This window comes from Aegilops tauschii, chromosome 7 (genome assembly GCF_002575655.3).
Source record: "Aegilops tauschii subsp. strangulata cultivar AL8/78 chromosome 7, Aet v6.0, whole genome shotgun sequence".
In the NCBI taxonomy this organism is placed as follows: domain Eukaryota; kingdom Viridiplantae; phylum Streptophyta; class Magnoliopsida; order Poales; family Poaceae; genus Aegilops; species Aegilops tauschii.
Genome location: NC_053041.3, coordinates 181,668,074 through 181,684,214, shown reverse-complemented (window position 1 = coordinate 181,684,214; position 16,141 = coordinate 181,668,074). Strand labels below are relative to the sequence as shown.

Below are 16,141 nucleotides of genomic sequence, written 5' to 3'. Positions count from 1 at the left end.
TATGAATTCAAATTTAAATTACACGTTTGAATTATGTCTGCATATGGGGAATGTGTTTCCCTACAGTATGTAACTCTAGGGAAAGTATGGTGATGTGGCGCAAAAGGGCCCCACAATCTTTCCCTAGGGCCTGGCTGTAGGTAAACAACCTATCCACGTGGATTGCAACACACATATGGAAATCTTTCCCTAGGGCTTGTGCCTCTAGGTAAAGAAATTTTTCCTAGAGCTTGCTAGATACACCCTAGGGGAAGGGGTCTTTACCGACTATACTATACCTAGGGTTCTTTACCTAGGGCAAGCCCAAGGTGAAGTCTTTCCCCATGGTTTTTCCTATTTCCCCTAGGGTATATGACTCTAGGTAAAATGTGGATTTCTAGTAGTGTAGGTAGATGAACTCCAACTACAAGTAGTGCTCCCAAACCATTGATGAGCTACATCAACCTTGAGCATTCCACACAAGTTCAACTACATGATCAAGATCAACACCACCACCCAAGGTATGTTATTCCATCTTAGAGAAGCTTTACCCCAAGTCATGGGTCAAAGCAGCTCAACAAGATGCGAATACATCAAAATGCTTAAACGAAAAATGGCAACCCCATCTTGAGCTTAAACGATGAGTATGACCTAAGATCAAGTGATCTCACTTGACTCCTCAGTCCATATACTCTAACATAGGTGACTTTGTCACCAACCAATTCTAGATGAAGTTCTCTAGTGTTTCTTTGTGTTCTTGCATTTGTCTCTTGCATGTTTGTTTCCCTTTTCAAAAAAAAACTTCATCTAGTGTTGTGGTTATCTCGCGGGCGGGTTTGCGAGACGACAGATGCCATGGGGTGGCTTGAGGTGAGGGCAAGATTGCTCTGGAGATCAAGGGACGGGATTGGGTAAACAGCACGCGGTGATTTACCCAGGTTCAGAGCTCTCCGGAGAGATAATACTCCTACTCCTGCATGTCTGAATATATGTGGAATATACATTGCAGTAAAAAGCGCTCCTTGAGCTGTATATTACGGAAGAGAGTCGGGGGCTGCTAGCTTCATGTGTGTGTGAGCACAAGTGTGTGCTTGAGTGCTCTGGGCACTAGTAGCCATGAAGCATGGATGGATGTGGCCGTATGGGCCTTGTGGCCCTATGAGTGTGTGCGTGAGCATGGATGGATGGATGCTGACTTTGTAGTGTGGCTTGCCCCCTTGGTCAAGTCTATGCCTTCTTGGCCAAGGGAGTGACCTGTTCTCCAAGAAAGTGCCTCCCCTAGGTCACTTTACACAATAGTGCCCAGGGACAAGTAGCATTGTACATGATGTCGCATATGACGAGTGAATAGTGTATGCTTTATCAGCAACAGTGGTCGCGATATGGCCGTCTTGTCGGTGTCGTGTCGATGCAGCGGTTGACTTCGCGTAGCAGGCCGTCTGGATCAGCAGGACGGGGATCCGGCCGGGCAGCCGGGATGGTGAGCCGACGGGGGTGGCCGGGCAGCCGGACCGGGAGCCGGCCGGGCGACCGGGATGGTGAGTTCGGCCGGGTTGAGCAACCCGGCCAAGTGCGAGCCAGATTGAGGGGCGTTGCTGGCCCCGATGTTTTTGAAGCGTCGTTCGCCGTCTTGGGCCTACCCGGGGGTCATCCCCCCGACAGTAGCCTCCGAGCCTCCGGGCAACTTGGAAAAGTTGTGCAGAGGTTTTTAGCGGGCGTCGATGAAGCAGTAGATGTCGATGATGGCCGGCTGCGGACCGCAGCCAGCGTGACTTGCTTCCGGTGGGGGCGCGCGAGAGAGCCACTAGAACGTGCTTACACTTCCAGCATTCATTTTCTGAGAGAGAACCACCTACTCATGTGTTGAGACCAAGATATTCCAATCCAACCACAAGAATCTTGATCTCTAGCCTTTCCCAAATTGCTTTCCACTCAAATCATCTTTCCACCAAATCCAAATCTGTGAGAGAGAGTTGAGTGTCGGGGAGACTATCATTTGAAGCACAAGAGCAAGGAGTTCATCATCAACACACCATCTATTATCTTTTGAAGAGTGGTGTCTCCTAGATTGGTTAGGTGTTACTTGGGAGCCTCCGTCAAGATTGTGGAGTTGAACCAAGGAGTTTGTATGGGCAAGGAGATTGCCTACTTCGTGAAGATCTACCCTAGTGAGGCAAGTCCTTTGTGGACGATGACCATGGTGGGATAGACAAGGTTGCTTCTTCATGGACCCTTCGTGGGTGGAGCCCTCCGTGGACTCACGCAATCATTACCCTTCGTGGGTTGAAGTCTCCACCAACGTGGATGTACGATAGCACCACCTATCGGAACCACGCCAAAAATCTCCGTGTCTCCATTGCGTTTGCACACTCCAATCCCATCCCTTTACTTTCTTGCAACTTGCATGTTTTACTTTCCGCTGCTCATATACTCTTGCCATGCTTGCTTGAAATGTATTGTGAATGTTTAAACTTGTGCTAAAACTCCAGCTTAACTTGAAGAACTTAAAAACTGCTACTTTTCTTTGTTGAGGGTCTAATCACCCCCCCTCTAGACACCTCTTCTCGATCCTTTCAACATCCCCGCCGCAAACAGTGGGTTCTGAAGCCTCGAGAGCCACCGCCGCTGCAACCCAACGGGGGCCACACAACATGCGGGAGGAGCCGCCGAGGCGGCCGCTCGTCGTTTCTGCCGGCGAGGGGATGTGGCGCTCGCCCACAGCCGCCATGCTATGATGCAGCAACTTGTCGACGGCTGCCGTGCTGCGATGCACCTCGTCGACGCTGCTCTTGTTGCCATGCAACCTCGTCATGGCTGCTCTTGCTGTGATGCAACTCGTCCACGACAACCGGCATTGACGCCCGCTGCATCGCAGTTCTGGCGACGTCGCGGCCGCTGCATCGCACCTCCGGCGACACCGATGACCACTGCATCGCAGCTCCGACAGCCGCTGCTCCAACGACGTCGACGGCCGCTGCGTAGCCGCTCCGGCGGCATCGACGCCTGCTGCATAGTCGCTCCGGAGGCATCGACGACCGCTACATAGCAGCTCCAACAATGCCGGCGGCCGCTGCATCGTACCTCCGGCAGCATCGACGCCTGCTGCATAGCCGCTCCGGTGGCATCGACGCCTGATGCATAGCCGCTCGGGCGGTATCGACGACCGCTGCATAGCAGCTCCGACGGTGTCGCGCCGCTGCATCGCACCTCCGGCGGCATCGACGCCTGCTGCATAGCCGCTCCCGCGGCATCGACGCCTGCTGCATAGCAGCTCCAGCGGCATCGCTGCATAGCAGCTCCGGCAATGTCGCGGCCACTCCAGTGCAACTCCGGTGGCGTTGACGACTGCTGCATCACAGCTCCGGCGGCATCGATAACCGCTGCATCGTAGCTCCTGCGGCCGTTGCATCACAGCTCAGACGGCGTCGAGGCCGCTGCTGCCATGCTTGGAGCGGGATAGTGGGTGCTGTGGGTGGTTCCTAGGCTGCGCGAGGGGAAGATGTGCATTGGGGGAAGTGCGACCCGTAGGACACCAAAGGAATCGCTACGATGTGCTCGATCGGACAGTTATCAAGGTGGCTGATAACCATGAGCTATCAGCCGGCTTACGCCTAGCATCGACCATCTTTCTTAGCCAGGTACTACTACTGCTAGTATAGTTACGTGTCATGTTCTAAGTCTAATTCAGTTGCTATGTGATTAAAGTGGCCGGATAATTAGTTAGTAAAATATGTTGTTAATTTGAATAGGAGAGTCCGTATCAGATTTTCTTGCGGTTAGGAACGATCGGGTGTGCGCCTATAAAATGGGCTGGCTACGGCCGTTATACGCAGGTTATTTTCTAAGTTTAGACAACATGTGTATTGATTACTAAGCGGCCTTCTTTAAGAGCAACTCCAATGGGGCGACCCATTTTGTCCGTTTGGGTCATCCGGACACAAAAGTTGACTCAACGGGGCGACCCAAACGGACACAGCGTCCGTCCGCTGTCTGTTTTGTGTCCGTCCCGATCCAAACTGGGCGCAAAAATGGACCACAAATGGGTCCGCGGCTGACAAAACTGGGCGCTCCTCTCGTCCGCTCCTCCCCCCTCGTGTCCGGCCTGGACCCACCGGGCAGCGACCCGCACTTCCTGCCATACGAGGACTCGAGGTGCATGCCACGGCGGCAGAGGATCGCGGCAGGCGGCGCGAGAGGGACGCGGTGGCTGCGGCGGGCGGGCGGCCGGTGGTGCAGGCCGTGGCGGCGGAGGAGCGCAGCGGGCCGCCGGCCGGTGGCGGAGGAACGCGGCGGCGCGGCGAGCCGGTGGGCCGGTGGCGGAGGCCGTGATGGTGGCTGCGGTTGCGGCGGGAGGAGGAGCGGAGGCGGTCGGAGGCCGCGGTGGCGTTTTGCGGCGGGCGGAGGAGCGCCGCGGGAGGAGGAGCGGAGGCGGGCAGAGGCCGCGGCGGCGGCAGAGGAGGAGCGCGATGGTGCAGTACGCGCAGGACGGGGACAACGTGCTGCGGGTGATGCTCTCGGCGATGTACAACTCCGGGTGGGTGGGGATGGCGTTCTCCAAGGACGGCCTGATGGTGGGCTCGAGCGCCATGGTCGGGTGAGTCGGCACTCGGCAAGAAGGGGCAAGCTCACGTCAAGCAGTTTGCCCTCAACGGCAAGGCGCCCTCCATGGTCGTCGCCGACAGGGGCTTCCTCGTCTCCAACGGCCACGCCCACACGTACTGGACGGCGGCCGCGTCGCGCATGCTAGTTAGCTAGTTGTGGCTGCTGCATGTTCCGCTTGCTAGCTAGCTAGTTGTGGCTGCTCCACCGCGCGAGCTACCACGGCCTCGCGGTGCTCGCGTGCCCGGCCCAACCTCGTCCCCTGCACCGCTGTTGGTTGCTACCCCCACCGTCCTCGCGCCGCCCCGCCGCTCCTGGTCGCGCGCCCGGCCGCGCCTGCGCCAGGCCGGCCCCGCCACGCCCGGCCTCGCCGCGCCCGACCCCGACCGCGCCCGGCCTCGCCTCGCCCCGCCGCGCCCTCGCGCTTGCCGCGCCATGCTCCTGGCGCTCGCCGTGCCGCCCTCGCCGTGGGGTTCAACCTCGCCCGTCGGCCTCTTTGCGCGCTGTGAGCTCCCCTGCCCTGCCTGCTACGTGTTCGAGGAAATGTCAGGGCGGACATGTCGAAAATGGGTCTGGCCATCGTTGGGCGCACTCGCAGACCCAAATGAAAAAGCGGACACGAACGCGCGGACGGGCGACCCAAATGGACAAAATGCGGACAAAATCGATGTCCGTTTGGGTCGCCCCGTTGGAGTTGCTTTAAGTGTCGTCGTTATTTATTTTGTGTGAATTTTCTGCGTGAAAGTTGCATTTGGCTTGAGGTCCGTCATCACCGACGGGTTGCGCGCTGGTTACGTCTACTACGACGGGAGGTTCCTCGTGTGTCAAGGGATTGTCCGTTGGTCGTCGTCACCCCATCTTCAGGTTACATGTACTGGTTCACATAATCGGGAGATTTTATCGTGGATCTTGGAAGATTTCATTGCATCGTAAAATATCGGGACAAACCAGCGGCACGTCCGACGTCATGCCCTCATCCGGAGGTGTGCGCTTCATTCCGGCTTGTAGATAGATTGAGGTAGGGATTCATGGGGCTGCACTCGGATGACAATGGTGGTGGGTTTTTACTGATTATTAGATCTAGCGGGGCTCTATCATCTCAACAAGGTCCTCCGGGACGGAGTCGAGGAGTCGGTAGCGTAGATTTCTGTCACTTTGGGCAATGTGGTTAGGGTTTTCTTGTTGGTAATTGGTATTTTGAGGTTGTGAGTCATGCATCCTTGGTTGGGGAGATGGAGATTGCGACATCACCAGGGATTTTGTTTCCGGTTTCGACTTTGTTATGGTGGTGCTTTCTCCTGTGCCAACGGGAAGCTAGATGGTGATCCTGTGCATGGGATGGTCTGCTCTGCTGCTCTTCTTATTAGTGGTAATTGAGAGCGATTGCAGTGCGACGAAGAGAATGGTACAGGGGTGATGTTGGTTGGTGTCGGACCCGGCGTGTGGTAGCCTCGTCTCGATGATTGTTGGTGAGGGTTTTGATGCCAAAGGTGTACTGGGATCCCCATCACAACGCACCCAAAACCAAAAAGAATCAACGTCCAAAATGTTCGAATGAGATACATCCAAAGCATGTCAATGCAAAGATGACCCTTCCATCGGCCAGTTGGCACCACGCCTCCCTTTTACTCACTCCGTTCCAAAATAGATGACCCAAGTTTGTACTAACTTTATACTAAAGTTAGAATAAAGTTGAGTCATTTATTTTGGAACGGAGGGAGTATATTGGTGCATGACGACTAGGAGGGTGGTGAGCGACAACAAGGTCCGACATGGAAGATCCTAGAGAACCAGGTCCAATTTATTTTCCATAAGGGGTCTTTTCGTTGTTGTACCAGAAAGTTGTGTCCCTTCTACATGTTTCTAGAGGTGTCCTTGTATACTCTGTTTTGTACACAAACTTTTTATGTGCTTAATGAAATATAATGTATCCTTTGGAAAAACAGAATGAGACCTGAGGTCTCTAAAGTGGGGAAGTTTTAATTACTCCGGGTGCTAACAACATTTGTTGCAACATTGCTGAGGAGGCACGAAGTTTTGTCCTCATTGTTCTTCATGGACAATGGATTTGGTTATTTGTGTTGTCCGTCGGTATGTTTCCATGTACATATAGGAGGCGATAACATCGTCTTCTTCGACCACCTCTTCCTTTGAGGCTTTACGATCAAGGTCGTTGGCTTGGTCAGGCAATATTAGCGTCATTATCTGCCTAGATCATGGTGATTCCATCGCCGATATGCTTCACCCGATTGCCAGTCTCCGCCGTATGAGATGGCTTACTATTCCGGTGATTCAAAAAGTTTGTTCCTCTATGTGCCATTGTAGGTACTTCAATGGTTGATTTCTCGATGTTGTCTGTTGTCCGCGTGAGCTACGGTTATGCAATGATGACCAGTTCAACCAAGTCCTCGGCCAAAAAAACTTGAGGCAAGTAGTCGCAGCCTCCCCTTTTATTTAGGGTTGTTTTCGTGTATGCGGGTTATCCTATATCTGGTTGCATCTAATGTTCTGTTGGTTTAATATAAATTTTAAGAAACATTTGAGACACTTCCCCTAAAAAAACATTTGAGGCACTGTTCATTTTAAAAATTGCCCCGAACACATTTTACAAGGGAGACTTGTATGGGATTTTACATTAGGTGAGATCGTGAGATCAACCCCCAAAATTCATATTTATAAATTTCAAAAAAATCCGAAATTATTTGATAACATCCATGTGGAGTATGTCTACGACTTCGGAAAAATCAGCTCAAAACTCGATGTACATTTAAAGATTTAAAAAAAGACAAATTCAAACATGAATAGTAGTACTTTGACACTATTCACATACATTTTTTTTGTTTCTATTAATGTAAGTCGAATTCGGAGCTGAAATTTTTTGAGGTTGTACATCAAATATTGATGTGTATCTATAAAAATTTTGAGAATGTTTGAACATGTAGTTTTTTTTTCCAAAACTCGTTCTCATTGATCTCACCTTATGTGAGATCTCGCACAAGTCTCCCTCCAAATTTTACACGGGGCTAAAACACTAGTGCTACAAGCATAAATTTATAAAATAGTATGTGTTCTTCTTCTGATGGGTTTATCATGATACCGTAGGTGTTTCCTGTTATTCTCCTCTGAAAGCAAATATCTCCACGCAAAGCTAATATTTGCTACAGAAATGATGTACTAATTGTCGCACACTTAGTACAACTTTGTACTACTAAAGTTGTACCAAGTGCGCGACAAATAATATGGTTCGGAAGGAGTATATTAAATTTGATAGTTATTTCCCTCTAAAAGCAAAGTCTTGCAAGCAGGATCTAATCATAAAACAATAAAAGGATCTATAACAAAATGGATTAACATCGGTCAACCTTAGTTTTGTATTTTATGTTGCCAATTTCTGAAGACCTAACTTGCCAAAGAATAGCCTTTACATACATACCGTAAGCAATAAACACACTGCATATAGAATTCATTATTCCAAAAGTATCTCATAACCAATACAATGTCCTTGCAACAGCAAAAACAACCGTTTACATGTCACCGTAATAACTGTAATCTCACATTTTAACATCCATCGCATAGAGCCTTGGCCGAATTTTGTAATGTACATTGCACAAAAGAGCCTTGGCCGAATTTTGTACATCCATCGCATAGATACAAGCATCCGACTCAACACAATTGAGTCGAGGGTAGTCTACAAAATAAATCGCAAAGCCGATCCATGAATACTCTCTTCAATGGTGTTCTTATTGACTAAGTAATGTACAAACCACCATTCATATGAATTCACTCTTCGTCCTTGACTCCCCTAATAGGTTATGCAGCTCAGGCATTGGAGGAGGCACTTTTCTTATGGAATATCGAATATGCATCACTGTACACTGCTACTACGTTCGAAGTGACTGCAAGAACAATCATGAAGATGGCCAGAATCTTGTCCCACTTTTTCACTATGCTGTGCGGATCCCTGATATATCGAAAGCCAAATGAATTAGATCACCAAAACAAAGGACTGTGTTAAAGAACTAAACCTGCCCTCTCAATTGGATTAGGTCTAGTGCCCATAGATAATTTAATGGACACATAATACAGCCATAATCCACAAACGCATTTCAAAGTCACCATGGACAGCGTTAGAGCAGGATTCTTTCCACCTTATTTTAATTTGGTTTGGCACTGGTAGTGTGACATACTGACATACTAGAGGCAGAAATGAAGACACACAATCTATTATTTATTTTACGAAGATGGGAGGATGTATAATTAAAAACTTGAAAGTATCAACTTACCTTAAAGTGATTGCAGCTGGGAAAATGAAGGCTATACAAACAGCAGCAGTAGCCCCGGTAAACTGGAAGGCATCCCAGATGCTAGGAATGAAGTTTGCGGATATGAAAATCACAAGGAGGAGCACTGCTGTCATTACACCAAACCTTCTGTTATCAGAAGATAAGGGCCTTGCAGAGGAAAAGAGAAGTCCATCCAAATTAAGCCGCAGTGCATGGAATATCATGGGGAACACGAGCATAAGGTGGATAGCATAGCTGACTCTGACAGCATCACTAAGAACTGAACTATATGGAATGCCGAGATTTGAATCAAAATTAGCGAGCACATCAGCGAGTGTAGATTCACCAAACAGAAGGTATCCAAAGAAACTTGTTGTGATATAGACAGTTGAGCATAGAGCCAGTGATGTGTGCACTATTGGCTTGATCTGGGAGGACTCCTTGAGCTCATTATGAATTGGGTGAACTGCAAAATATCAATAGGATGCCCTTAGATAACTGAGAAGCAAGCTACCTCTCTGGGACATTAGCTACAGATTTCAAAAACTATATTGCTTAAACCAATATATAATCATTTTGGCTAATCATGCAAGTTTATTTTTATACCATTAACAATGAGATGAACATGATTAATGAAATTTTGCAGGGCATGCAACTTTACAGGTCTTATTTCCTATCTTTCTAATAACTTTCTTCATGATTTTTATTTTTTTTACAATCAGGACAAGGACTATCTCGTACCATTATAATGGCAAACATAAGCAGTGACAAGAACTGGTACTGCTGTGAAAAGTTCCCATACAGATGCCAAATCAGGAACTGCAGGGAACAATTTAGGCATTGGAATTTGTCCGCGTATCAGTTTCACAATAGCAATTCCTGCTGTAATAACAACGAATACAACTGCCAAAGCAACAGATATGGCGGATGTATAGCTCAGTGAATCTGCAACAAATAAACAAAACAAATATATTATCAGATAGTGATGAACAAAACATAGTAGCAGAATGCAAAACTAGCCAAAGGTTTCTCTTTTTGCCAAAAGAAAAGAACAGTAATAACCAGCTTCCTCAAGCACATCACTTACCAACACGCTTGAAACACGCTAGTGGAGTAAATACACCGAGAGTAGTAACCAGGAGAACAAAGAAACGCCCATTCCACCAGTGTGTACCAAACCATCCTTCTAATACACCATAGTGGTGCTCACCACCAGAGGACGTTCCAGAAAGCACATCACCTAGAGATAAAGAGTAGTTGGTTGTATATTAGAACCAATCCCCACAATTCAAGCACCAAGAACCGAGACCTTTACAAAAGTTGTCATTTAACCGAAAATGCAAAAAGTAACAGATATATATTCAGTGCTTCCACTTTGCATTTTTGTTGGGAGGTGTATATAGTGAAGGTGGAGTTAAAAATTATGCAGCAACAAGAATGCAGGTGTACTGACCAAGCATCACCGGAGAAACAAATAGAGTTGACAGAAAAGGAGAATTTATTCGTCAATCACTCTAACACTGCATTGCAGTTAGTACATCAACATTTCTCTTCATCAACTCTGGAGTTAGAGGATTTATCAGAGTATTTCCACCTACCTCTATCAGAAGAGCTTGAGTGTTAGTGGATTTGGTTCTCCTGGCTGCTGAGGTGCAACTTTCAACAGGTGATGACATTTGGCAATACCCCTCTGTGGCTCCGAACTTCCAGGTCTCTAAAACCTATAAGCTCCTAATGGGGGAATGGGGGAACACTTGGTTCTGCCTGTCATTAAGTGGCTCTGGCATACCTGCTGTCAGTTGAAGCACAAAATTTTCTTTTGGCTGCTGGTGGACAACAGGCTTAACACTCGAACTCTTCTTCATAGAAAGAATTTCTACATTGCAATGGAGACAAGAGACAACTTAATCTTTCATTGTCCTTTTGCAAGGACATGTTGGTCATATATTTGCACCAACTGGATGTCTCTGCAACAAGGGATTCAGGCAGACATAAACTCCCTGAAACTGGCCCTGGGAATACCATTTTCGTTGGAAATAATCATTCTAGTATCCTGGATTTTCAAAGGCATCCCACCCAGCTTATATGCTTGCAGAAAGAAGTTCAAAACAGAGCTTGGATGGCTCTCTTTCAGAGCTACCAGGAAGAACTATGCCAATTTTGGGAGTTGGCTCGGCTCTTTTGTATAGCTTTTGCCCCAGGGAGGATCTTTACCCTATGTATAGCTCTCTTTTTTTCTTTTTCCTGAACCATTTCGCCTGTACCCTATTTTTTGAAAATCAATAAAAATACGCAGCAGAGTCAAAAAAGAAGTTAGTACTGTACATCAGAACTCATAAGCTACTCTACATGCAGCAACGGAGCAACCAATAGTGGTGTAATAGCAGTAGTAGCTGTTCTTAAAGTGGCACTGTACTAGTTACTGCCCAAAATGGTACTACTAAGAAGCTATACTGATGGTTTCTGCCTAATAGTGGTGTATTAGCTACCCTATGGAGTACTAAGCACAAATAAGATTCCAAAACCGCGAGAAGATTCAGCCTGTACATAAGCAACAAATGAACAACATACTGAATAAATAACATCGCGACAGCATGGCTGAGATGATTTTATTTTACCTATAATAATCATGTACACGATCATGACCCCGACGTTGTTGACCACGACGCAGACCTGGAGCAGCCTCCTTCCCCACCACCCGAAGGCGTCCCCCATGACGGCGCCGTAGGACGGCGCGCCGACGACGCGGCTGAACCGCATGAGCAGCTCGACGGAGGCGTCGGTGAGGAAGGCGGCGAGCACGATCATGACCAGCCCGGGGACGAGGCCGAGCACCTTCATGGTCGCCGGCAGCGCCATGATGCCGGCGCCGACGATGGTGGTGGACAGGTTGAACACCGCGCCGGCGAAGGAGGCGCCGTTGAACTCGTGGAAGGCGGCCTCGTCGCCGCCGCCGTCCTCCCCCTCCCATCGCCGCTTCGTCGGGAGCAGCGGCTCGCTGCTCTCCGGGAAGCTCTCCGTGACGGCCCCGGTCGTCATCTCCGGAGAGGCCGCCGCTCTAATGGAAGAATCCAACAGAAGAGAAAAAGCGCAATCTTTGCGGAATAGCTGATTCTTATGACTCCAGGAAGAAGCGAATTCCAAATCAGAATGCTTCAAGAGCCGGAGCTCGAAGAACAACCATGAATTTCAACGCGCGGCGCCGGGAGATACGGAGAGCGCTACTGCAGATCTTCGAGCTGAGATCAGGTCCGCCACCAGATTCGGTGGGGAGGACCGAAGATTCCTCAGCTACCGGATTGGCGGCGGGGATTCTCTTCCGTGGCGTCGAAGCGACAGAAGCGGAACAGATTAGTTAACGGAGGAAATGGCCAGAGCGATGCTGTGGAGAAAGCTTCTTGAGCCCACTCGCCTCCTTGTGTGTTGAGAGATAACGACAGCAGAGGTTGTCAGGTCAGGTGGGGCGCGGGCAAGCAGAGCAGAGCACAATTGCCAGGCTGCATCAGAAACCGGAGAAAAATGCCTTCTCGGTCTACGGTTGAGACTGATTTTTGAGTTTGTTATTATAGGATTTTTCATAAATAGTTTCCTTATATTTTCTGTAAAAATGGGAAGAATCACCTGTTTTTACAGCTTGTGATGAATCGCTTAGTGGAAAGAAAGAAAGAAACGCGTTCAAATTTTCATTTCTATTAGGGACCAGCGTCTTGAGTTAATTTGAGATTTTGGCAAATATCTAATGTACGCAGAGTCATGACAGTTTCGAGGAATTCAAACAGCCTCTGTTCTTTGGGTAGCAGATTTTCGTTCACTTGATTTACTTCAAATTTGACAATTTGTGCTTCCTTCTCTTTCATACCATCTTCTCCTCTCATCAGGCGATAGCTCTGACAATGATAACGACAAGCTAACCATATGAGTGGTTACGCTCGGTTCGCACATTTTATGTTTTTGTTGGTTCTTGTAAGCATATTAGCAAAAGTGCTCGTGCGTTGCAACGGGTATAAAATAAAATAACAATTAATTTAAACTATTTGCACCTCCCTTCACAATTCTATAAATGAGTAGTAAATCTTCATTGACCAATTTTCTATATTTCTAGAACTGGTTTGGGTTTTGTTTTAAAATAATCACTGAAATACTAATACTGTAACCTCATTTAAATATTATCACTTCATAGAAATAAAATTTATCACTTTGTTGAAATTATTTTTTTGAAATAATGTAATATTTGCATTATCAAACCGCATATAAGAATATTGCCTAGAATACGTAGAAACATCCATGCATGCATGTTGCATGGGTGCTCTACGCACTCCATGCGCAGGGTTAGCTAATAGGGCTAATTAATAGGGGCGGTTGAGAGCAAATCTAGGAGATTTTGTTTAGTACTAAATCCCTACTGGCCCGCATGCTCCTCTTTGGTCTTTGCGTGCAATTTGTTAGCAGAAATCTGGTGACCAAGGGTGCATGCATTGTTTGATTGTAGCATGCTGTCATTGTTGTGTATAACTTAGAAAATGCTTAAGCGTGCAAATTGAGCATCTGTGGTTGCACAATGAGAAAATCAAACTGCCATAATTTATACAAGCCCACCAAAGTACCACGTACCCACTCCACCCCCGCAAGCCGCCATCGCCGTGATATGCTGTCTCCGTCGTGCGGACCATGGAGGACGTGCCATACACTACAAGTGTGCACGACGATGAAGCTGCATGTGAATCTGCACGCACAGCCCACAAATCCTTTTTTGTATTGTAATTTTCAAAGGGCACACGTAAGTAAACCCGTCTCCCTCATGAAATATCTATCTTCTTTCCTTTAATTTGTCAGCGTACACGTAAACCGTCCCCCATGAAACCCATCTTCTTTCCTTTAATTTGGCAGCGCGCCAGCGTACCATCTTCTTTCTTTCCTTCTGATGTTCATCCATCATTCCCTTTGATTTAAATGCTTCAATCAATATACCCAAGGACAGTAGCCTCAATTCTATTTATAACCGTTCATGCAACCCAGCCTGAAATCCGGCCGCTTGCCAAGGTAGATAAACTGGTTCCAATCAGTTTGCAGGAGCGATGCGGGATTATTTTACATTGAAGTATCAATGCTCTGTTCGTTGCTGCTGCTTCTGAACGGTCGTTGCGGCCCAGAAAAAAGGCCCAGTCTGTTTCTAAGCAAATGCACGTGAGCGTTCGTTGCTCGGCCGGGTTTTGCTGGATTTTTTTTTGGATAATATAGCCGGCAGGTATATTTGGATAGATTAGTACCACATCGGATATAGAAAAATAATATGGACGAAGTGGAGCGACGACGGACGAAAAACGAACAAATTATGGTGGTAAGAAACGATAGCCGCTTTATTATTAGGTAAAGATAAAGACAAAGATATTATGAAAAAAAAGTAAATCCATGAATGACGTAGTATAAAATTACTTATTTCTGCAAATTACTACCAAGCCTATGACTACCCCAGGATGAAGTGATCCACTCTCCATCACACATGGCCCCAACTAAGCTAACTTATTCGATGGAAACTAGTGTCAGCATTTGTCCTTTGTTGTTGATTCCTCGTTACTCCTTGTGTTGTCTACACATCTTCGAGTACTCGTAGAATACACCTCACATTTGTATGTTTCCTCGAGTCGTCGCTTCCATGGTCCATGTGCCGGAACAAACTCGTTGGGCCATGTCCACTAGATCGGGATCACGCCTTGGCGCGAGGTTGCCGGTCCCAACTTTTGATCAAGCGGGTAATGCTAAGTCAGTAGTAATCCAGGTTCTGACGCCATATTTTGTTGCTGGCGGGTGGCGCTTCAATGATGATCAACTTATAGGTGGTGCTTTGATGATGATCAACTTCATAGATGTCGCTTCGATGATCAACGACATGGACTTTGTGTGGAGAAAGCAACTAGTGCAAACACCTCATTCTCATGTGCCTAAGACTGTCTTTTTATGCTATGCAACCTCTTCTCCATATGATTGCTTATGTCCCTAAGATTATACGCCACCGATTCAATATTCATAAGGATCTCGTTTGTTGTTTTATCCATGACATGAGTTGATGGGTAGGAGGAAAGCCATATGTGCTATCACGTTATGAAACTGATCTCAGAAAGAGCTCAATGTATGTCGCACCATACAAGTAACCCTTGTCAAGTTTGTTTATCACGTCAAATGCCTCATTGAGCCTGAGTCTTTCATAACCAAAGTCTCTCATCATGGGAAGTGTGCCTTACCTCACCCTTGCCGGGTGCATTTATATCCAACCAAGTGATATAGTCATTAGTGCATTTCATATAAAACACAATGCTGGTCAATTATGATGGGGACTTAATGAAAAAGGTATAGTGATCCGGGTCAAAGATGTTGTAGCACACTCAAATTAGAACATCAGCAAGCAACAATCCGATAAACATATATACCAGAATTAAAATAGCTCAAAGCATACATGAAAGTCAAGGGTGCACAGGTTCAGAACTTTACAACAAAAGCAAAGCAAAATAATAAGTGCGCCTACCGCACCCACCTTGTACAATTTTAGGTAGCCGGTAGTGATTCCACAGGTCCACTGGTTACAAAGGTATAAAGTCAACAAATAGATAAAAGGAAATATAGAAACTTTTGATCCAACATTTGGATTTCTCAAAAAACATAGGAGGAAATAACCACTTATACACCCTAAGATAAGTGCACCATTTGTAAGCAGGTGATATAAGCAAATTCATAGTGGTTCTAAACATAGCAATCTCTGGTATTTCCAGGGTCCACCAAATAGACAACATCACGACCAAAAGGAAAACAGTTGATCTTGTAGTTGATAATGTATGAGCCAAAGAGTAGCTCCATTCTTTCTCTTTGTCGGCATGGTAATATTGTTCTCCTATAAAAAACATGAAATTGTTAGGTGAGGGTTAAGATGTTGCCGCTGAACCCAATCGATAAGTTGGTCACAAGTGACCTTGCACACCTAACAAAAGGCTGAATGTTCTTAACTTTCTACGGACTGTTAATACAGGTTGTTGATGCACGCCTACATACGAAATGGCGAAGATGTTATAGCTATCAAGTTATTAAAAGAAGTATAAGAGCCAAAAAGAGAAACACTACCAGAATCGCAATTTCTAAAGATGCAACCAATTGCAGTTATGTTGCTAAGCTATGCCCGGGTTCAATTTTGGCAATAACTTCTGCTGTGAATTAATTTAACTGGTGTATACTTATACCATTGATTGATTTCATCACAATTCTAATTTACATCATTTAACACCTCAATTGAG

At 46.8% G+C, this 16,141-nt stretch overlaps 1 protein-coding gene across 1 annotated transcript; it reads right to left on the bottom strand.

The window, feature by feature from the left end:
* Positions 1-8,013: 8,013 nt before the first annotated feature.
* Positions 8,014-12,397, bottom strand: LOC109758591 (amino acid transporter AVT6A). The gene is made up of 5 exons (XM_020317456.4): positions 11,480-12,397; positions 9,949-10,101; positions 9,603-9,806; positions 8,862-9,327; positions 8,014-8,539 (listed from the first exon to the last, which is right to left on the bottom strand). The coding sequence occupies exons 1-5, from the start codon at positions 11,898-11,900 to the stop codon at positions 8,398-8,400; spliced, it is 1,386 nt and encodes a 461-aa protein (XP_020173045.1). The 5' UTR covers positions 11,901-12,397; the 3' UTR covers positions 8,014-8,397.
* Between the last annotated feature and the right edge of the window lie 3,744 nt (positions 12,398-16,141).

What these genes read in the sequence shown, in the direction of transcription:
- LOC109758591 (XM_020317456.4), bottom strand. Translation starts at nt 11,900, where the DNA reads ATGACGACCGGGGCCGTCACGGAGAGCTTCCCGGAGAGCAGCGAGCCG. An exon ending in CGTGTACATGATTATTATAG is followed by an intron (nt 10,102 to 11,479) that starts GTAAAATAAAAT and finishes CTTTATCTCTAG; the next exon opens with GTGATGTGCTTTCTGGAACG. An exon ending in CCAGCTGCAATCACTTTAAG is followed by an intron (nt 8,540 to 8,861) that starts GTAAGTTGATAC and finishes TCGATATATCAG; the next exon opens with GGATCCGCACAGCATAGTGA.